Raw genomic sequence first — 22,998 nt, 5'->3', positions numbered from 1 at the left:
CTGTCAGATATTTTTGTTTCAGAAATACTGTGGCACTGATTTACTAAACATTTGTGCTGATGCTAACTCGACACATTCATCTCAAGCAGAGCGACAAACAACTTTTGCAAACAAAAGTTATTTTGTGCTGAAATTAGACCCTCTATCAACACTAAAACTGCTTTGCACAAGCACTATGCAAATGTATGCAGAGGGGGCGTACTTGGGGTGGAATAGCATGAACCCCATACGTTTTGGCACACGACTAGATGTACTAAAGTAGTGTGGTGAAGCTTTGCATCAAATCCTAATGCCAGGTGAAACCTGACTCAAGCCAGGGATTAAGGGGTATATTTGAGAGTCCCTAGTGCAATTCTAATGCCACATTAGTGTCATTTTTTTACACTAATGTGGCGTTAGATGGCCAAAACGCCACGCCATATTTACAAAGTGGTGCAAAGCATGCAGTGCGCCACTTTGTAATCCTGTGCGCCCCATGATGCCTGTGCCATTGCATGATGTATGCAATGGGGGACCAAAAAAGTGGAACAAGTAAATCTAACAGATTTCTTTGCGTCATTTTTTTCTGCACTTTTAAGGTCTGCTCAGAGCAGGCGTTAAAAAAAGAGGCTTCCATTGGTTTTATTGGACCTCTGGATGCTTTGCAGGATTAGCGTCAACATTTTTAATGCTAATCCAGCAAAGCGCCGAACTTGCGTCAAAAATTCTGACACTAGTACCCTAACTACCGCCATTATGCGCCATATTTTAAATACGGCGCAGGCACACACATGGTGGCGTTAGTGGGGCAGTAAGGTATGCAAGAAAAGTGGCGCTGCACTGTGTGCAGCACCACTTTTCTTAAATATGCCCCTAAGTGTTATAGTGCCTGATATCTCTATGTGTAATGCATACCAGTGCTTTAAATGGGCAGGTACTGTCCAGTACTGAGTACCTGCACTTGTTTAATTTAGAAGGGAGAGTACCTGCACTTCTCATCACTGCTGCAGTACATTTAATGGGAGAGTACAAGCACTTCTCAGGAGCAAATAAGCACTCTAAATGGTGAGTACCTGCACTTCCACATTTCCATTTAAAGCACTGCTGCATGCTTACACTCAAGTACACATCTTAGCGCTTGTATACATATAGACATTTGTACTGGATGGAGAACTTAGAGTACAAATCCTAGACTAGACACTGATGGCTTTAATTTGCGCCACAACACAGGGCTGAACATCACGCAGAACAGCCATCCTCACCATGAGCACAGTTGATCACGTTATTGGCAGGTTGCCTTTTGTGCAACACAGTGTTTTTTAACAGTGCTCCTTTGCATGAAGCAGAGCAAATCTGGTCTTGTATTTGGATTAGAGGGTGCAGTGGACATACTTTTAGGAATCTGGTGGTACAGGGCCATGTGTTGCATGAACTACGTCAAAAAGAAAGTAGAAAAGTGCTGGCTAGGTCGTATTATCCTGAAAGGTTTCATTAATACGACTGGGATGTTTCATTGGATTACGACGTTTCACCTGCCCCTTTACAAAAACATTTTTCAAAAGAGGCCTGAACACAAAGGAATTTGCTATAATTCTTGCCAGTGCTTGAAATGGAAAAATTAAAGTGCAGGTACTCTGTGCCAGAGTACCTGCTTGTTTCCGAAAAGTACCGGTACTCTCCAATTAAAAGTATTACGTTTTTCTTTAGATGTGCCGGTGCTCTCGCTCTCAAAATAAAAAAGTGCCGGTACTCAGTACCGGAGAGTACCGGCCCATTTAAAGCACTGATTCTTGCTCTTCCTAATAAAACATCGCCCAAACTCTGTCCCCATTCTACCTAATGCAAGGCGAAGTTTGATACCTGCAACAGCTGCAACAGAATATTTCAAGGTCATAAGAAAAACAAGTGATTCCAATGACAATAACATTTGAAACTTGCTTTACTTGAATTAAACTTTGTTCAAATACATTTATGGTTTATTAGTTTATAATTACATACTATGCATATCTGAAAGAAGAGACCAGCACAGTGAATTTCACTTGTACTAGTTAGCAGAAATTCATCCAGTCAATGCAGAAGAAGGCAAAGAAAAGAAACTTGTGAGTCCAAAGTGGAGCTTGAGTTAGGAGAAGAGAAGAGAGAGCTACAGCACTGCTGTGGCACTTCTTACATTTTTAGCAGGGCTCAGGAGACTGAGCAAGGAGAGGGTGTGTGCCAGAGAGGAAGGCCATACATTACTGTCGGTCAGTGCTTGAAATGGAAAAATTAAAGTGCAGGTACTCTGTGCCAGAGTACCTGCTTGTTTCCGAGAAGTGCCGGTCCTCTCCAATTAAAAGTATTACGTTTTTCTTGAGATGTGCCGGTACTCTCCCTTTCAAAATAAAAAAGTGCCGGTACTCAGTACCGGACAGTACCGGCCCATTTAAAGCACTGCTGTCGGTCCTCCCAGATCTACATTAGGCCTGCACAAAGAGCTGCACGCATGCCCTCCAAGAGGTAGAACCACATTCCTTCCTTTACTTTTATTGTGGCTTGTAGAAATAGTAGACGGGCTGACAATACAACACATGGCAAAGGATAAATGTCTTATTTCCATACACCATTGTGGAAATAAAAAGAATAATGCTCTGCTGTCTGCTGGAATTTAACAAATTAAAGCAGCAGCAGGTCGGGACAGTGTGGTAGGTGGTAAAAATATAAGTACTGGGACTCCCAACAGCACAAATTATCTGACCAAACTGTGGCAGGCAGTTTCAGGGAAGCATTGCCACAGCACACGGCAAGGCAGCTGCATTGGAAATGTAAAGAAGGCTGAGCTCAGCTTGAGCTCTGTGCGAACCAAAACACTGTTGATTTACCAAATAGAGGCTAGAGAACACCCCACTGTTTTTTCCATACATCAAATCACTTTAAATCGGGGATTCAGAAAACAACCTTCGTCCATCATGCTGATAATCGTGAGTTGAAATAAATCATTGTCAAATCAGGGTAAAAATGTATAGTGATGTGCAGACTGCCAATCATCCAATGGACTGTCCAAACTTGATATAGTTAAGCGCCGCGGCCTTAAAAAGCGCGGGAAACAATTGGCTTCAAGTGGTCCTCTTCCTCAGAGCTGTTGGGTGTGACGGAAACCGAGGAGGTATCGGACATGGAGTCGTCGTGCTCCGAATCACTTTTCGCGCTCCCAGACTTGATTTCTGAAATCACCTTGTGGTAGAGCTGAGCGGCCTCGTTAAACTGCTCCTCGGAGAGTCCGAAACAAAGATGAGGTTCCACATGGCGGGAGCTGGAAGACAGAACACATCGATAATGTTATTCAGCCGTTTTCAGCTATGCACGTGAGGCCTAGCTCCCTGACATGAAAGCACAGACCTGTGGCAGCACCCCTCCCCCTCGCCGCGAAATGGCAAACCTTTCAGATTTCTTAGCTTGGAATTTAACAGACAATTTGGTCCCTTTATTTATAAACTGTAGCTACAGTCAGGATCAATTTGCATACACTTAAGAGCATGAGTAGACTTCGCGGGCAGATACAATCATGGGCTACGCGCCACTGCAGCCCGCCGAATGCATAAGCGATGTGTGTAGCAGGCAGAAATAAAAAAAACCCTGAGAGTAAATGGGAAGAACCGCTACAGAATTTGCCAGTGATTATCTCAATCTCGCACTTTCAAGATCAGTTATCAAATACAGACTCGACTACTGTGGAATAATGTTCCGTATCTCGCATTTTCTACTGTGTAAACAGAAAACGCCTTTCGTGACAAAAAACACTGAGGAAGAAACAAAACTGACTTTTAGAGCAGGAATGCGGCAATCGGCCACATTGGGAGAGAGTGACCAGACCAACACGCGACCGCTTTATTGGAACAGGTGCCCTAAGCCTACCCCGCCTGGCCTTTGCCTTACAAAACTAAGGCCTCACTAGACATCAATCACCTGGCCCCACCCCTCCCCCTCCCCTAACCTGGTCCCTCCCCCCTTTCTTCTCGTCCTGTCTCCTCCTTCCTCTTGTCTCCTTTCTTTCCCTATCCCATCCGCTTCTTGAACCTGTCCTCTAATGATCAGTCCCCTGCCTGTCCCTGTCTACTTAATACTCCTTCCCGTCCTAATACCTGACATGCCCTGCCAAATCCGTCCTCCACCCGAGTTTTAACTAGCTGCCCTGCAGCTGTCCCCGCCGCGGCCCGCACCTGCCCAAAGCGACAAACTCAAAGAAGAGGCACCCGCCCCAACAAAGCAACCTGATAACTGGGAGGGTGGGCGGGAAAATAACCAAGCGGAGCCCAGACTAACGTCCCAGCCACCAGGTCACCTTTACAAAATGGTGGCTGGGGACACAAAATGTCCGTATAAATAAGCCCCCCGCCCCTCCCTTAACTGGCACCCCGGACGCCCAACCGCGTCGCGGGTCGTGCCACCTCCCCCAAAAACCCCGGGGGGGAATTCCTCGTGCCTCGTCCTCCCCCCCGAGGCCCCATTGGGAGAGAGTGACCAGACCAACACGCGTTCTTATGTGTGTAAAATGCCGCTTTATTGGAACAGGTGCCCTAAGCCTACCCCGCCTGGCCTTTGCCTTACAAAACTAAGGCCTCACTAGACATCAATCACCTGGCCCCGCCCCTCCCCCTCCCCTAACCCGGTCCCTCCCCCCTTTCTTCTCGTCCTGTCTCCTCCTTCCTCTTGTCTCCTTTCTTTCCCTATCCCATCCGCTTCTTGAACCTGTCCTCTAATGATCAGTCCCCTGCCTGTCCCTGTCTACTTAATACTCCTTCCCGTCCTAATACCTGACATGCCCTGCCAAATCCGTCCTCCACCCGAGTTTTAACTAGCTGCCCTGCAGCTGTCCCCGCCACCAGAAAAGGCCCCTGACTTTTCTGCCCCCCCCCCAGGGCTCCTTGAACAACTTCGTCAACTGCTCTTTTATCTGAAAAAGGTACAACTCCATCCCTATAAACGATAAGTGCACTCCATCATCCCTAAAGAACTCGGCGTCTTCGAATTTCAAATCTAAGTGCTCTAAAAATGTTATTCCACGCCCGACGCAAAAACCCTTCATCTCCTTATTCAGCTTCCGCCTGGCTCTCTCAATCGCTCCGGGCTTCCTCGCCCCTCTCCAAACCCGACGCGGAACAAACGCTGTCCAAACTATGTGGGAACCTTTCCACTGTTCTGATACCACCTGTAAATCTCCCTTCATCTTTTTCAATAAGTTGAGTCCTGTTGATCGCACCAAATCATTCTCCCCTAGATGAATAAGCAACACATCCGGACAATGTGCCCTGCCCTTAACCGTTTGCAGCCTTGATAACAGCTCCTCCCACAACATGCCCCCTTTTCCTATCCACCTAACCCTGAACCGCGCCGAATCTAGCCCCAAGTTGTCTCCCATTGATGTTCTCCGCGCCTGCCGCTGCGCCCACTTTATAAATGAGTGTCCAATGACCCATATTTCCAGGTACTCCGCGTCTGGCCCCAGGACCACACCTGAAAAGGAAAAACAAGCATAAAAGTAGTTTCCGCACATGTTAAAATTGTAACCATCCCCCCGCACATAGCGCCTAAAACAATCCGATTTCCACCGTCCCAGAGCCATCAACTCCTCTCTGTTCCATCCCTTGTTCCCTGCTTCTGTGGCCACTCCAATTCTAAAGGAGTGCGTGCCGAAATCCTTTGGCTCCAGGTCGATCCTAGCCAGTCCCTTTCTCAAGACTGCCAAAAGTTGGGCTGCGGAAACCCACCTACCATCCGCATGACAGAAAACCGGACCCTCTAACAATAAAGCCCTCTCTCTCAGACGGACCCCCAGCCCTACCGGACAAACAAATCTAATCGGATAGGGCCTAAGGTATACCATCGCCCCTGCACCTTTTTGATCCGTCTTCGACTGTCGGACTCGCAACACCAGACTGTCCTCCCTTCGCTGCACTTCATTCCATCTAATCCCCTCTCTCTCTCGTACTCCCAGCAACTCAGACACCCGAAAGGCCCCAAAAAACAACCACGCCATCAATGTCCTGAACGTTAGCGGTTCATAAGCATCATAACATATGTCCCCCAAGACCTGAAGCAATAATTTCAAAACTGCCATAGATATTGGTCGCCTGACACGCCCCGTCGCTCCCAACGACTTCTCCCAACCCTGTAGGATCCTTAAGCCCAGTTCTCCCGCCGAGGGGGGGTAACCCCATAATAACTTCCCCATAAAACCGAGCGCCGACAACTTACCGGAAATCGTCACCCTGGTCTGCCCTTTACCAATCAACTCCATAATAAATTGGACCACATCCTCTATAATGTCCTCTTGCCTTGCCCGACGACGAGCCCCTGATTGTAAGAACTCACTCCAAGCTTTTGCATACGCTCGCCGTGTAGACGGAGCCAAGGAGTTCAAAACCAGCTGTAACATCCGCGATCGCCTACTTTCCAAAGCACTTCCGGCATGCGTATTCTTTTCTGCGCGACGCCCGTGGTTAATCCATGGAAACGCTGCCACTGCGAACGAGACAAAGCATCCGCTATGTCATTATCCGCCCCCGGCACATGGCGCGCTCTAAAATATATGTCATGACGCAAGCACTGAAGGACGAATACACGCAGCAACTGCAAAACCCCCACTTCGCACGCCGATTGACGATTCACCATCTGCACCACTGCCATGTTGTCAACCCGGAAGAGCACCCGCGAATGACGAAGTTCCACACCCCATAGCCAAACCGCCACTATCAGCGGAAAGAGCTCAAGAAACGCAATACTGCGGCCCCCATGCTTCCACTCGATGGGCCATTCTTCAGCACACCATTGTCCATCCCAATACACACCAAAACCATAAGCTCCCGACGCATCTGAGAACAACTGCACGTCCCAGTCGCAACTCCTCCACACCTTCAACGGTATGCCGTTAAAAACTTCCAAAAACTTTGCCCATATCCGTAAATCCTCACGCACCCCCACCTTCAACCGCACCAAGCGGAGCCCAGACTAACGTCCCAGCCACCAGGTCACCTTTACAAAATGGTGGCTGGGGACACAAAATGTCCGTATAAATAAGCCCCCCGCCCCTCCCTTAACTGGCACCCCGGACGCCCAACCGCGTCGCGGGTCGTGCCACCTCCCCCAAAAACCCCGGGGGGGAATTCCTCGTGCCTCGTCCTCCCCCCCCGAGGCCCCATTACGCGTCAATGAAGACACCGAACCTACAGACAATTCTCATCTTGACACACCAGCACACCTTATCTTTGTAACTCTTTACAAAAGCTACTTCGAGTGCCTCGTTTATTGACCAATTCCGCCCTGTCACCCTGTATCTATTGCGAAAAATAAGTGACTGACCACCTTGTTTAGTTTATAAGCCTTGCAGCCATGCCGGCGTTGTGTGCATGCATACTTGCCTGCTGTCTTGTGATTTATTTTTGGTTTTCATTCTACAAACAGTTTCAGCAGCCTGTTGCCAAAGTCCTATAATATAAACTACACCGTAGAGAGAGTGGGCGTTGGGTTAGCCCTCTTGGTCATGACTGGAGGTTTTTCTTGTCTGTCTCACTTCTCAACTCCTTATTTGATAGCTTCCTTCCCTACTCACCCTCTGAAACGTTTCTGTTACCTTCCACGGTTGACTTGAGGATACTATTTTTCATGCAGCTTTCAATACTCCGAGTGACTGCATTTCTTTCCTCGCTCTCTTTAGGGTTTCACCCATTATTTCTAATTATTTTGTATTTTTTTCTCTTTGGGAGGACATAGCAGGTGCACACTGCTAGCAGACAGCTTTTCTGGGGCTTGCTTACCCCCACTCTGTTCACTGCACAATGTCATATTAAGGATTTTTGAGGCCCCAGGCAAGACATATTTTGAAGCCCCCTCTGTGGAACAAATGTGAAATGTATTGCCTATTTTCAGATAAAACGAGCTGGCATCATGCCAAAGAATATCATATTTAAACTTTCACACAAAAACAGCTGAAATATTTCTTGTCCGGGTCCCAAAAATCCTTAATTTGCATACAGAGAGTCATAGGTAGAGTCAGGAAAAGATAAATATGGATAACAAAAACAAATAAAAGTGAGACAGAGTGATAGAAACTGAGAATGGTCTCTTTCCCAAGGGAGGCCCTTGGAAGGAGGGGACATTGGGCAATTGCCTATTTTGCCCATGCCTTAAAACGTCTCTCACTGCACCTTGTACTTCATTTTTAATTAATATTTTTGCAAGGGCGCATGCTGCACTCTGTCACCAGGCACTCTTTCTTTGTCATTTCACGGCATCTCACCCCTACTTTATTTTATCAATTTACTATTCCAAGACAATCGTCGGCCATCAACTCAACCAAAAGAACAACAAATGGGTGGACCAGCACCCTCCAGTAATTTTTTTGAGAAAGGTGTGCTAAGTGGTGCAAGATTTGTATGACGGTCAGATTTTTTTTCCATCTACAAACTCTGATTCTTGACCTTAAACATAATTAATTACAACTTTGAAAGCACATATACTTTGTCAGATGCCATTTGAGCTAGCATTGGCTGTCGAAGTGATTATTAAAATGGCTGAATTAATCTAAGCCACTGGTAATTAAGTTGAGCTGTATTCCAGTTCATCTTTTTATAGCTCACTGTGCCATACAAAAGGGTAACAAAGCATATGCAAGTCAGCCTTGGTCCGGCTGCAGTAAGAACAATTCAGCTCGAACAGTCAGGTCACATACCCTCTGATGGGGAGCAAAATCAAACACACCACCATCATGGCCCTGTTGTCCTAATTGCTAAGGTGCAGTTTATTCCGTTTGTTTTTCTCAGCATGAAGTACTTAGGCCCAGATTTATACTTTTTGCCGCAAAACTGTGCAAACGCAGTTTTGCAGCAAAAAGTATAGCGCCAGCTTGCGCCATTCCACAGTGCCAGCCAGGTGCCATATTAAAGGAATGGTACAAGCTGATGCTAAACTGGGGCTAGTGTCTTCAAAAAAGTCACTAGCTAGGTGGGGGTGGCAGAAGGGAAGGAGGGGGTTGTGCGTCAAAAACTGACGCTAGCCAAAAAAAGCTTCTTACCAGACTAGCGCCATTTCCTGGCGCACACCACAAAAAAACATGACTCCTGTTTTAGGAAAGACAGGAGTCATGTCCACCACCCCATTGGCCAGCACAGGGAACAAGTGTCCCCTGGAGATGGCTGTTGCACTCTGTGCCATGCAGGGGGCCCCAAGTTAGGGCCCCAAAGGCAAAAAACACAAACAAAATACTTACCTGAACTTACCTGGGGTGGAGTCCCCCATCCTCCGGTGTCCCTCTGGTGGGGCTGGGGGTGTACCTGGGGCTTCAGGAGGGCACCTGTGGACCCATTTCATGGGGTTGATCCATGGAAATTGGTCCACAGGTCCCCTAACACCTGGTCTGACCCAGGCATTAAATAATGGTGTCATTTTAGCATGGGGGATAAATATGGGGCTATGGTGATAGCACAATTTTTTAGATGGCAACGCATACCTTGCATCTCATTGACGCAAGGTAGGTGAACGCATCCAAAAAATGGTGCAAACTCCTATATTTTTTACGTTAGACGTGTCTAACGTCAAAATTTAAATATGGAGTTAGGTTTGTGCCAAATTTGCGTATAAAAATGATGCAAATGCAGCGCAAACAGAGTATAAATATGCCCCTAAGTCTGATGGGTAGGTTCTAACCTGGGTTCTGAAGCATTGTGTACCATAAGACTGAAGCTGCAGCTTGCAGATGTTGCTCAGAAAGGCTGACACCAATCTAAGGGCCAAATTTACAAGGCCAGAGTGCCTCCTTGCACCAGATTAGTGTCTTTTTTATGCTAATGTGGCTTAACGAGGCAAAAATCGCCACCCCATATTTACAAAGTGGCACAATGCATCCATTGTGCCACTTTGCGATCCCTTCCACCACATTATGCCTGCGGCAGGCATAATGTATGCAAGGGGGTGTTCCGGTGCAAAAATGGCGAAATGAAATTTACAAGATTTCATTGCACCAGATTTGGCGTCATTTTTAACACCTGCTCAAAGCAGCCGTTAAAAGGACGCACCCATTGAAATTAATGGGCCGCCTTGCACTTTCACGCACTAGCGTCAAACTTTTTTTACGCTAGTGCAGCAAAGCATCACAATAGAGTAAAATTATTTTACTTTATTGGCCTAACATGCACCATGGTTCACGGTATTCCAAATACAGCGCAGCCATGGTGTCGTTAGGTGGTGGTGGGATTGTGAGAAATCTGGTGCATCAGTACTGATGAGCCAGATTCTTGTAAATCTGGATCTAAGCGTGCTTTTCTTCCCAAGAAAAGATAATGTGGCATGGCAGTTCAGGCTGGACTGTTTCTAATGGAGAAGGACCAACGCAGTTTTGCATATGGTTGCCCCCTTTTTCAAGTGGCACAGTGAGAAAAAATGATGGACTTGAACGTCTTTGCAAGGAGGGCCAGCTGCTGTAAATGTCACTACAGTGGTTTGGGATAACTGAACCCATCATCAGTGACTGCAAAACCCTCAAACATGTCACAGAATCTGTACCACTGGTAAGGCCCTGGGGTGCATCTTCAAGGGGGCTGTTTGGGGTGTTTCACCCCATAATAAATGTATTTTGTGATAAATAGTTGGGTAAAATGCTTTTAGCAGGTATTGTGAGATGTCAGTCGGATTTCAGCAGGAATTTGTACGTAAACACAGACAAAAAAGCACACACACGCTCACTCTCTGTTTTGAAAGTCCTCAAAAATGAAGGTTATTTTAAAGAATATTGTATTTTCTCCCTCACTACTCCTACCAAATCATATTCCTCTCCCTTTCCACTGTCCCTTAGGTCCCTCTCATGCACCCTGCTTATCCTTTAATGAATTTAAACATTGTATGCCAGACTGATTTTCCGAAAATCTGGAGCTCAAACCACCCCCATATCTTCCTGACTTAGCTACGCCCCTCATAAGGCCTCCTGCTCAAAATGTGGATATTACTTGGATTTACATTGAAGAAATATTGTTTATGTCAGTCAGACTATGCATGATTGTCAAATTCAACAATACTCCTCCCTGATGGTTGCCGAAGAACACATATTCCTGTTTAACGACTACCTCATGTTTACTTTTGACAGACTATTACTCTAATCAGTTTTGAATCAGTTACCCTTTATTAAAATTAGAGACACAGAACCCTTATGTGACACTCCCTGTTGATTTTTCACAAATTAACAAAGAAAATGGAGCTACAAAATATTTCACTTATGTCATTAAAACCAAATATAAAATAAAGATGATACCAGAAGTAATAACAGCACACTGTTGCCAGTCATATATGAAAGTATTCAGGCTTTTTAAACACCAAATGGGGTAATTGCAATTACTACATCCATATCTACATTTGAGAGATCAAGTCCCAAGCACTCTGGTGGGTGATATTGTTATACCTTTGAAATATTATTTGCAGGCCAGGTTTCTGCTGAAATAACAGTAGACGATCCACCATAAGATGCTTAACAATAATGTTTACATCCTGTTTATAAAAATAATCACATTCCTCTATTTCACAACAGGCATCAGCCCTTTAATCCGCCACACAGGATTAATCTCTATTCATGAAAGCAATACTTGTAACCTCATCTCCCTAGGAGGCAATTTTTCTGAAATTGGATATATTTTCCAACTAACCCAAAATTGTAAAACAGAACTTTTAGTGATCAAGTCATTTCTATTGCAAGAATTATATTCCTCTGCTACAACTTTTAACCTCTTTTTGTGCTTGTTGACCAATTTTACTTTGTTCATCTACTGCTCCAGCCATTTAGATATTTTATTTAACCAGTTTTCAAATTCTAGAGTAAGATAATTTGCTCTTGCCTTCAGCAGCGGCCACCGCAAATCTCAACAGGAGGGGGTAGGTGGGGGAACGGGGATGGAGGAGAAAAAAAAAGATAATATATAAAAAAAACTTACCTTTCCCGATGCCTCCGGCCGCCTCACGCTCCTCTTCTCTTCTGGTGTCCCAGCTTTACCTGGGACACCAGCACAGGCTCCCCAGCAATCTTTGTGCTGCTCTCATACTAAACCTAGCAGGAGAGCAGTGCCAGGATTGGTCTGAGCGGCTTGGCCTACCGCTCAGACACTGCATGGAAGTCTGTGCAGTTTCTCCAACCAGACTGTGTATACAGCCAGACTGGAGAAACATAAGTGCACAAGTGTGTTACACTTAAGTAGCACTTTAAACAATGTCTCCAGCCTGCCATTGCATCCTGTGTGTATGCAGTTTTAAACTGCCATTTCAGCAGGCTCAAACCTTCTTTTTTAATGGACAGAAGTCACCCCTAGAGTAGGCCCTGAACAGCCCAGAGGGTAGGGTGCAATGTATTAAAAAAAAGTAGGACATGTACTTTTAAGATTTACATGTCCTGGTACTAAAAATCTCCTAAATTCGTTTTTAGGTTGAGCATAGCAGTGCTCATGTGCTGCTTTTCCGATGTGTTGGTATGTATCTGGGCTTTTAACAACACCCACCTCACACCCATCAATATCACTCATTCGTGGGCTTGCCCTTCAAAAATCCTTTGATGACATTGGTAAATGGTTTACGTTTGTCCCTCCCTGAGGAGGTTTTGTTACTGCCTTGGATATCGCCCCTGTTACGTGGCTAATTGCACTTTTGCTGATCAGTTTGACTGCAAGCAAACTTCTTTTTCCTTTTGTGTCTCTCTTTATCGCTGATGCTCATGGCGGCCGTGACGCCATGAATCAGCTCGCTTATGTGAAACTGTTTTACCTTTGATTTTCAAGGTATTTGGCAAGAAAAGTCTGGTTAGGAGTTTATAATGCTTATAGCTCTAACTCGAGCAAATGCGAGACCGATTGCATTCCAAATGCTTGTTCACTACTTCAATGCCTATCTTTCCCATAGGATAACATTTGAGTTACCATATCACATTCCATAAGTGTAATTTTCAAATGGGAGTGGATGAGTAGTTCACGTTTGGTGTCTCTGGTATTGGAATTTTAAATCCTGACTTATGGTGAAGTCAGATTTTAAATTACAATTTTTAGAAATTTGGCATTTTCTTGCCTTCACCATTTAGTGCTTGCAGGCTGTCTCTGGTTTACATGACTGGGTGTAGCTGACATTTGGGCTTTGTGTATTCCTCCTAAACACCCACACACAATGGTATTCCTCCTAAACACCCACACACAATGGGGAGTTTAGATGTGACTGGATAAGCCATCACTGGCCGTATCGGAGGGAGGAGCTGGGCCCACACCCACTTACACTTGAATAGGCTGTGTCCTGCTTTCACACAAAGTACTGCATATCCCCTGTAGTTAGTCCAGAGTCAGGAAAGCAGAGTACCTGTGCACTTCAAAGGCAGAGCTCTAGAAGCTTCTCCCCACTTTAAAGGCACAACTGGGTATAAATACTGGACCTCAGACACCAACTATTCAGTACACTTCTGGACACGTGGATACTCTACCAAGAAGAAGGACTGCTATGCTGCTGAAAGGACTGCCACCCTGCTTGACTGCTGTTCCGAAGGAACTACTGCCTAGTCGTGCTGACCTGCTGTCTGCTGCCCTCTTGCCTGGGAAGGAAGAACTAGATCTGCAACCTCATCTTAAACTCAGGAGTCCCACAGTGACTCCAGGACTAGCCTGCTGGTCTCCTGATCTGAGCCTCAGTGACATAAAAGGCTCCCCAACATGATGCACAAGTTCCTCGACCCAGCTCCATTGTGTTCCCTACCCCCAAATTGGGCCCCCTAGGTCCTGGACCTTTAGTGTGGCTTAGTGACCTCAACTTTTAGGCTCTTAGCAACTGCAAATGGGCCAGTTCACACCAAGACCTTGCGCTCACAGTACGATTCGGCGTGAAGCTCTGTCAGCCCGACTATTCACACTCCAGAATTGACCACTGATGGGGACCACCAACGCAAAGCTCCAGCAACACCTGTGATGCCAGCTGGCTCTTTGTGCTACCCCAACAGCCTCCCACGACGTTCTCCGTGCTCCTCGCGGCCCTCTTCATTGCGAACAAGATGCATGGGATGAACTTGAGAGGGTAAACTTTCGCAGGCCTAACCTGGTGACTGTATCCGACCTGCGCTCCATTGCAGTCAGCCTGAAAATGTGACTTTGACACAGTCCAGGGCTACCAGATATCCCAAGCTGGTACTTTTTCTTTTTTTTTTTGGTCCTGTTTGCACTGAATCCTTTAAAAATTCATATCTCTGGGTCTACTGATTGGATTTTTGCTGTTTTGGGCTTGTTTTATTTATTAAATTGTATTCAATTTTCCAACCTAGTGTCTGATCCTTTTTGGGTGGTGTTTTCACTGTTTTAATGTTGAAGTGTTGCACAAATACTTTACACATTGCCTTTAAATTAAGCCTGACTTCTTTGTGCCAAGCTACTAGGGCTAGGGAGTGGGGGACGGGGGCATAGGTTAATTTGGAGTATGTTTGTGCCTTATCCTTGCAAGGATTGTGGTTACAGTTTGATCACAGCTCACACCTCAGTCTACCAGTAACTCTGCTCAATAATCAGATTGAGGAGGTATTTTATCTGCAGTTCTTCTTAACAAAGGTACTAACGGGTGGTCTCCATATTGTCTGTCAAAACACCGAAGAGCGTTTACCGTAGCTAAGAAATACTATAAAAGTTCACAAAAAGCAAATTTCCCCCTCCACCGAGTAATGTGAACTCTAATACCTGAATATTTGAGTAAAGAATGTTCAAAGGAGCAGCTTTACAATTAAGGTTTAAAGAAATCTAAATAAACTGGTCACCTTTAGGCTGGTCTGATGGTGTAGTATTTACAGGAACAAAAAAGGTTTGAAACTCATCAAAATATACTTACCTGATGTTGCTCAGGTCTCCTGGAGACAGACAATGATGAATCGCTTTATAAAAAGCAAGCCTATGTATCTTTAAGGGCAATCCTGCAATATTCAAGTGAAGTGACTACTTTTAAGTGTTTTTCTGGCCTTCACTGGCACGCAGAAGCAGAAGAAGGTCAATGCCCTCAATATCAGATCTTACTCTTAACAACAACTGCAGATTCAGCAATATGGCCAACTCAATTGTTGTCACCAAAACCAGGAAGAGGAGAAAACCTGTTAGAAGTTAGTACCATCACTGATTGGACATAATGGTAACTCTTAGCCACAATGGGTGAGTTTAGGAAACTGTGTTAGCGAGCAAGGCATATGTTAGTGGGGCGGACTGCCAATTAAAAAAGATGGTGGTTCAAACTGTCAAACTGAAAGTGAGGTAAGAACTAGAAGGCCATTCATTTTTATTAGGAAAGTATTCCTGAGAAGGGGATGTAAGAAACACGTGTTAATGATACCACTGCTCGTTTAATTTCAGAGACAATATAGTTGTTTGGCATCAAGATAAGTGTTTGGCACTGTACAGCCAAGCTACAATAACAATGGGGAGATAACTGCTCTAACGGTATAAAATAATTTTCAGATAGTAGTAATTGTGGTAGGGTGTCGTAGCAATTAACTGGAGGATCTGTTTTTCGCATATCAAAAAAATCGAACGGCCCTTTCGTATCACTGAACAAAAGATAACTGTATTTATTTATTTAATGGACACTAGCGGAGCATTTCAGCAAGACGTGCTGCACACAACAAAGCATCCATGGTAGTTATCTCAAAATAAATAGTTTGGTAGGTAACGTAAACATGATAGTGGAACTGTGGCCGGTAACTATGAGGCAATACGCGGCAGAGCATACATTACAATGTATTACACACAATAATATATTTTACAACACCTACTTAGTGATACAGTTAACAGAGACAAAGCTGAGGAGGCGGGAGTGTGGTGGAGGTTTAATTGGTCTTTCCTTCTTCTTCAAGACAGTATAAAGGAATCTTAAAAGTGCAAAGAGAGGAGATAGTTCACAAGTTAGGTCAGTGAGGAGTGAGGTGAAGTCCAGGTATGAAGAGGCAGTTAAATGATGGAACTTGTAGATGATGCATAGGGTTTGGATGTGACAACAACGTTTTTGTATGTTGAGCGAATATTGCAGGAGGTAAGACTAAACTCTCGTTAAGTAGTTATGGCGTAGTTCATTAATAATTTTGAAGACCTGGGAGAGAAGTTTATATCGGTCCCTCTTTTTGGCAAATAGATAGGTTTCTGTCTCTGGAAATTGTAGAGTCTTTGTGGGAGAAGTTTAATATCTTATCCAGTGGCAAAAATAAGTACTCAATAGACTTGCAAATAAACTGTTGTAGCTGTCCAGTTTGCTGAGGACTAGTGAAGAAATCAATGTTTTGGCAGTAAATAAGAGGATTGTCATCTTAGAGGAGTTCAGAATAAGAGAGGGGAAATCCGTTTATAGACCGAGGGCTGTGACACAATCAGAGATCGAGCTTGAAGGGCAGGTGTAACAGATGAAAAAGAGAAGAACATTTGAGCATCAGTGTAAAAATTAGACAATCGGGAGGGGAATAATGTTGTGTAGAGTTGTGGTATAGAAAGTGAGAAGCAGAGAAATTAAACATGTGAGGAGAGAGACGAGCTCCATGAAGCAGAGAACGTTTGATGGGAAGAAAGATAGGATGAGATCCATTTGAGTGTTTTGTCAGTGATAGCAAAAGTAGGGTGGAGTGATCAACAAAATTGTAAGGAGGTCAAGGAGCATGAGGACAGACAATGTAATGAATTAAATCATCAACATGAAGGACCTGTTTGGGGGAGGTGTTATAGGTTTTGGGAGGTGGGAAATGAGGCTGAATGGCTGAAGATGAGGAGGTCCAAAGGTTTGGGCAAGAAAGGAAGTTTGGAAACAGCACTATAGTTATGCACTTCCTCTGTCAAACATTCCTAAATTTATATCAGAAATTCCAATCTCTGATAAGATTTAGGGCCTGATTTAAGAAAAGTGGTGCTGCATCCAATACAGACCCTTTTTGCCCCCTTCACGCCACCATGTGTGTGCTGTATTTAAGATATGGCGCACCAGGACAGTAGTTAGGGAACTAGCGTCACAATGTGTGATGATAGTTTGGCGCTTTGCAGGATTAGCCTCAAAAATGTTGACGCTAACCCTGCAAAGTACATTGAGGCCCACTGAAAACAATGGTGTGCCTTCTTTTAACACCTGCTGTGTGCAGGTGTTAAAAATGCAGCTAAAAATTGGATTTTTTTTACCCCCCCTCCATTGGGGAATGCTCCCCCTTGCATACATTATGCCTGGTGCAGGCATAATGTGGCGCTAGCAATAACAAAGTGGGGCAATGCATGCATTGCGCAACTTTGTAAATATGGCGCAGTGAAAGGGCCACTTTACTGCCGCCTTAGCATTAAAAAAATTACACTAAGGTGGCGCTAATGTGGCACAAGTGGCTCTTAAATGTGCCCCATAATATATAATGGGTGTCCAATGTCCCCAGTCCTGTTCTCTTTGTTGTTGGGCCCTTGGCACTGGCAATTCCACAAGATTTTGCAATTTTGCTGCCCATGACTGGAGCACCGAAACTCAGACTCTTCACGGATGACATTGTTCTCTTTCTAGGGGGTCCTCTCTAAATATCTGTAATGCTTTAGTGAAAATTAAGGACTTCACAGAAATTGGGGGTTACAAAATCAATCAAGCCAAAACTGAGACTCTGCTATTCCACTGCCATTCGGAAATTTTGCCTAGAGTTATGCAGGAGAACTGTTCAGACACTCAGCCTATTAGTTATCTAGGGCTTTTTGTAACATGCAACCTGACAGACTTGTATAAATTGAATTTTATAGCCACTTTGAAGAGAGCAGCCTCTGATTGTCACCGTTTATCATTATCCAGGATCGGATGGGTTGCAATCATTAAAATGGCTATTCTGCCCCTATTCACGTTTGTTTTTTTAACCCTGAGTATGATTACCGTCTCAAAAGCGTTCTTCACTGAAACTGATCAAATGGTACGAACGTTTCTTTGGCAGGGTAAGAAACCACGTACAAGATTGGCTACTCTCCAGCTCTCTGTGGAGGATGGAGGGTTGGCACTCCCACATATGCCTAAATACTATCAGGCAGCAGGTTTTGACTGGTTAAATAGGGTGGCTATGGACAAAGCTGCTTCAAACTGTTTCTAACTACAGAAAATGCTCCTTGAGGTTGGTGTAAAACTCCCACATTTCTTAAAATACCGAAACTGCCTAAAAAGGTTTGTTATAAATCTCTTGCTGGATTGTTTAAATAATTCTCACAAATTCAAGAATGTTACCATTTCCTCTTCACACATCCTCAATTACCCTTGAAGGATGCTAGATCAGTAGGTCTACATCTATCTCAGAGTAGTATAAAAAATGGGCTCGGTGAGGCCATCATAGGCTCGAACACTTTTTATTAGCTGGCCCAATAAAAACATGGCAACAGATATTGCTGGAGCAGAAACATTTCCCTACTGACCTAAAATTCCCATATCTCCAGAACTCACAGCATCTTCAGGGTTATGTGGTAGCTGCAAACAGGACCCATGAGCATATTAATAAGGCACATTTCACAAAAAGGTCTGTTTAATTGATACCAGATGTTGTATATATACACACATGACACCACTACATGTGTGGCATTCAATTCCATCTCACAATATATATAGAGAGAAAGCTCGATTTTGGTGGATGGACTAGATTTGATCTAGATTTGCATTATGTACCACAACTGGAGAAAAAGGGAAATAACCAGAGTCAGTTTGTAGCAGCAGTCAGTTGAGAAGACTTCCCATTTGGACAAATACATTGCTGTTCTATGGCTTGTCCTTTACTGAACATATGTCATGAAGGCTCAGTGTCCATTGTAATCCCTGACCAAAAGTAGAGAAAACTGTGGTAATAGCCAAATTTGTAGAATATAAATGGACCCCCACTAACTGATTCTTTTAGAACACCCAGCACCTTCACCAACCAAGCTCAACAACACCTGCCAGGACATTGGGACCAAAACTGACTAGAAGCCCCATCTCCAAATCCTACTGTTGATTTAGGTGTAGCTCTTTACAGTGACAGTTGAGTCAAGAGTAGGGGGACATACACATTGGCGGCCATTTATAATAATATCAAAGCAGCAAGGAATACTAGCGGACTAGTTGTTGAAGTGCCTGAAGGTGTTTTGCAGAGCAAGGATCTTTTCTGGAGGAGAAAAACCAGGCCTTCCATGGGTCAGCGGGTATCTGAGCTTGTGTGGTTACAGTATTTGGACATGTAAGGCTGAGCCTTAGTATGTAAGAATAGCTTTGCAGAACACAGCTAATGAAGGCTTTCACTAGCCAAATGATGCTGTACCTAACATGTGATGGCAGCTCCTTGCATATGATTGCTGTTGAATGACGTATAAGTATGGGTGACATTTGAGAAACTGTCTGATACATGTGAGGCTGTACGTAGAAGACAAAGCCTATGTCTAACATATGAGGGTGTGTTTGGGAATATGAAGTGCATTTGATACGTGTATGCTTCTCAGTTAGACAAAAAATGGATCTAACTGGACATAGGCAGCTGCCTCTGACAACAGAAGGCAGTACCTTGGCATGTGAGTTTGTCTTTAGGGACAGGAGGCTGTATTCGAGCAAATGATGACTGATATTTCCATAATAGACTGTACTTGACATAAGCTCAAGTTAGACATATTGCTTTGCCAATATATTTTCCCTTACTTCTTCATCAGTCTGTAATTCTGATATTTTTCGAAATGTGGCCATTTCTTGTCTTTAAAACTATTTTCACTTCCCAAGAGAGCCCCATGTGCTTTTAAAGAACAATTAGTCTTTAACACAAAGTCCGTCTGCCACTGAAGTCAGGTTAGGAAACTGTTTATCTCCCTGAATGTAGCTGCACTGGTACCTCTGCCTTTCCTCACTTAAAATTACAAGCTAGTCTGTCAAATATCCATTTGAGTTGATCTGTCAATGATATCAATCCTCACAGCATCAAACAACCATTACCATAGTGAATATTCCTTGAAGTGTTTGGGGCAGGGTTGAACCACTGCAGCGCCAACAGAGCAGCCTCACCAATTTGTTGGCAAAAGCGGCAGAAAATATGAAAGCAGGAAATATCCTGAGTCTCATTGTATCCCCCGGAAAAGAAAATATTTAATTCTGAAAGGTGATCCTGTTTGTCTAGTCATGGAATCTATTTGAATAGTGGCTGACACCCAAAACCTGGAGCTTAGCCAGAGGCATGGAGATAGTGGGAAGAGTCGGGGTGGTCTGTCTGTAGAGGACAGGACTCAAGGCAACAGGAGTCATCAGCAGCACCATCCACCAGAGTGTTCAGAGGCATTCAAAGGCCATGTGAGTGTTTAAGCCTAGGGTGTCAGATTGCCAATGTCCAGTGTTCTAAAGGTCTTTGTTTTGCTTCGTACATACCTCTAGTACACTCCACAAACATTACTGCTGCTTAAGACAAATAATTATGCCCTAAACTTGCTTAATCTCTTCAAGTTCATAACTTTGTTTGGTTTCAGTTATAATCTGCTTGTAGAGCATCTCTTTGGCAATCCCATTCTCTCTGGTGAGTAGTGTTGGTGGATATTTGCAATCAACTTGACGCCTTACCTTTCTTCCAAACAGTTACCTTGTGTCTGCTATTATAGAAGAAAGGTTAAAATTGAATCAACAGATTCGCAAAAGGAATATGTTTACTAAATGACTCTTTCTCTTTTTTGACATTCACTAGCGAAAAAATGACCAAGCACTGGCAAAGCCTATAGCTCTGGCATGGGCAAGCTGGTGCAATAGTTACTTTTATTTTATTGTATATATATATATATATATGTATATATGTTTAATCTATTGTGTCCTAGTGTATCCTCTAGATATAATCTGTTAGAAAACACATCTCGCTGTATATGGTGTGTACATTGCCCTCCTACGTAGAAGATACCACGGATTTCTTTAAAATAATTGAGGGCATGGAATGAGAGGACAATTTCCTATGGATGACTTTAGATATTAGAGCCCTTTATGCAAGCATACAACATCAGGATGGGGTGGCTGCATGTGAACACATTTTGCAAGCAAGACATATCCGCTTTTATGCCCATACCAAAATGTTGCTTGAAATGAAGGTGTATCATTTTCATAACAACATTTTTCTCTTCAATGGAACTCTCAATAGATAAATTAGAGGAACTGCCATGGGCATCAACTTTGCTCCCAGGTGTGCTAATCTTTGATGGGCTGGTGGGAGAAGCAGGTGTCCATGGCACCTGAGTTTACTCAGGATACAGAGAAAGTTATGTGGTGGGACAGATTTATGGATGACTTGTTCATCATTTGGCAAGGTCCTGAGGCAAATGCAATCAACTTTGTTGAGCGTCTCAATGATAACAATTTAAACTTGGCCCAAATGGGCCCTAGGGAACCCAGCCCCTGCAATATTCTAATTAAAGGGGAGAGTGGCACATGGCCCCCTTCTCCAAGTCTTAAGAGCCCCCAGGGAAACCATCCCTTGGGGCCAAATAGATTACTTTAAGGGGAGGGGGATGCATGGAACCCCTCCCCAAACCCAAATAGGTCCCGGGGACGCATCCCACAGGCCAAAGATAAAATAGGAGGCCGTGGGGGAAGTGCCAGGGCCCCCGCATTGGAGCCGGCATTGCTCCCACCCGGTAAGAGCAGCTACTTCTGCTTTCTCCTTGTGGGTGTGAGCAATCATTGTTTGCCTGCCTCCAAGAGCATGGGCAGCGAGAGAGAAATGTGCTGCCATCTGGTGGGAGCATTTTCAAAGGTCCAATCGGGTGGAGGCACACTTCCTTCCGTGCCTTTGGTACTGCAGTGAAGGAAAACCACTGTGTCCGGAGGGTGGGCTCCCTGTGACAGAGTTAAAGAGCTGGCCCCAGAGCAAGGGTTCTCCAGGGCCTTTCAAGGCTTAGAGACAGGAGCTGCACACCCCCTTCCCATCTATTTATTGCTTGTCCCTAGGCGATGGCGTCTCTGGGGCCCATTTGGGCTTGGGTAGGGGGACTGCACTCCCCTCTTCCCTAAATATAATGTTTTTGGCCTCAGGGACAGGATCCTCTGTATCAATTTGCAGTCAGTGAGGAGGGAGTGAGGGGTCATTTGTCCCCTTTTTTAAAACTGGCACTGGGCAATTGAGTCCCCAGGGAGGCCGCCATTTTCTTTTTTGCCACGATCTTGCGGGAGTCCAATCGGGTTGTGTCAAAAACATCTGGTTATTAAAACTTTTTTGGGCCCAGGGTGGGGTCTCTCTGAGACTCCTCCCTCCTAACAAGTGCTATGGGGGCAAGGTATTCCTACCCTGCATCCTTATATGCTTTTTTAAAAATAATTGCAGGGCAAGGGAACAAGTCCCTGAGTCCTGTAATGGCTGTCAGCAACATTTTTCTTCATGTTGCTGGCAGCCAATCAGAGCTTTGCTCCCAAGCAAGTTGACCCAAGGGTAAGAAAGAACTCCGGGCCTATCAGAAGGCTCTATTCTTTTTTAATCAGGTTTGAGAAACTCTGTCGAGAGTCCCTCGAACCGAACCGTCCAGATATACATATATTTGTGGAGCTTAATATCTCCAAAACTACAGAATGGATTTACATCAAATCACAAAAAGCACACTTTCTGAACCAAGATCTAGCTTCCTACCAAAATTGGTGTAATTCCTTTAAGCAGGTTTTGCAGAAGTGCTTTTTATATATGTCTAAGGAAAATGCATGAGGATTATGCATTTTGGGAAGCCTCTCTTTTTTCTCAGACCTCGCTTGATGAATCACCCCGTAACACGTGATGCACAAACTAGGTAAAAAAGAGTAACTTTTTGGAAAGTTCTCTGATGATTCCTCAAACTGTGCCAACGTTATAAGCCAAACTTAAAAGACATTTCCTATGTTAAAGCTGGCCTAACTATAAATACCCTCAGACCATGAATTTCTGTAACCTTAAGACATATTTTAGACACTAAAAGGATGATTAAAAATCCAATAAAAATAATATGGATTGAACGACAAGTCATTGACAAATTAGAATAGTGGCCCACCATCCCTGGCAATGAAATGCTCTTTTTTCAGATG

General features: G+C 44.3%; 1 protein-coding gene across 3 annotated transcripts in view; it reads right to left on the bottom strand.

Moving 5' to 3' along the window:
• Window positions 1–1,901: 1,901 nt before the first annotated feature.
• The window catches only part of VWA3B (von Willebrand factor A domain containing 3B), an 829,217-nt gene continuing 808,120 nt past the window's right edge, over window positions 1,902–22,998 (bottom strand). For all 3 annotated transcript variants that reach the window (XM_069204269.1, XM_069204271.1, XM_069204270.1), the window contains one exon: window positions 1,902–3,268. In XM_069204269.1, coding sequence (XP_069060370.1) covers window positions 3,046–3,268 — 223 coding nt within the window. In that variant the 3' untranslated portion in view covers window positions 1,902–3,045. The remainder of the gene's footprint in view (window positions 3,269–22,998) is intronic.

This window comes from Pleurodeles waltl, chromosome 8 (assembly GCF_031143425.1).
Source record: "Pleurodeles waltl isolate 20211129_DDA chromosome 8, aPleWal1.hap1.20221129, whole genome shotgun sequence".
NCBI lineage: Eukaryota > Metazoa > Chordata > Amphibia > Caudata > Salamandridae > Pleurodeles > Pleurodeles waltl.
Note: the sequence above shows the minus strand (reverse complement) of the source record. Positions and strands in the feature narration are given on the sequence as shown.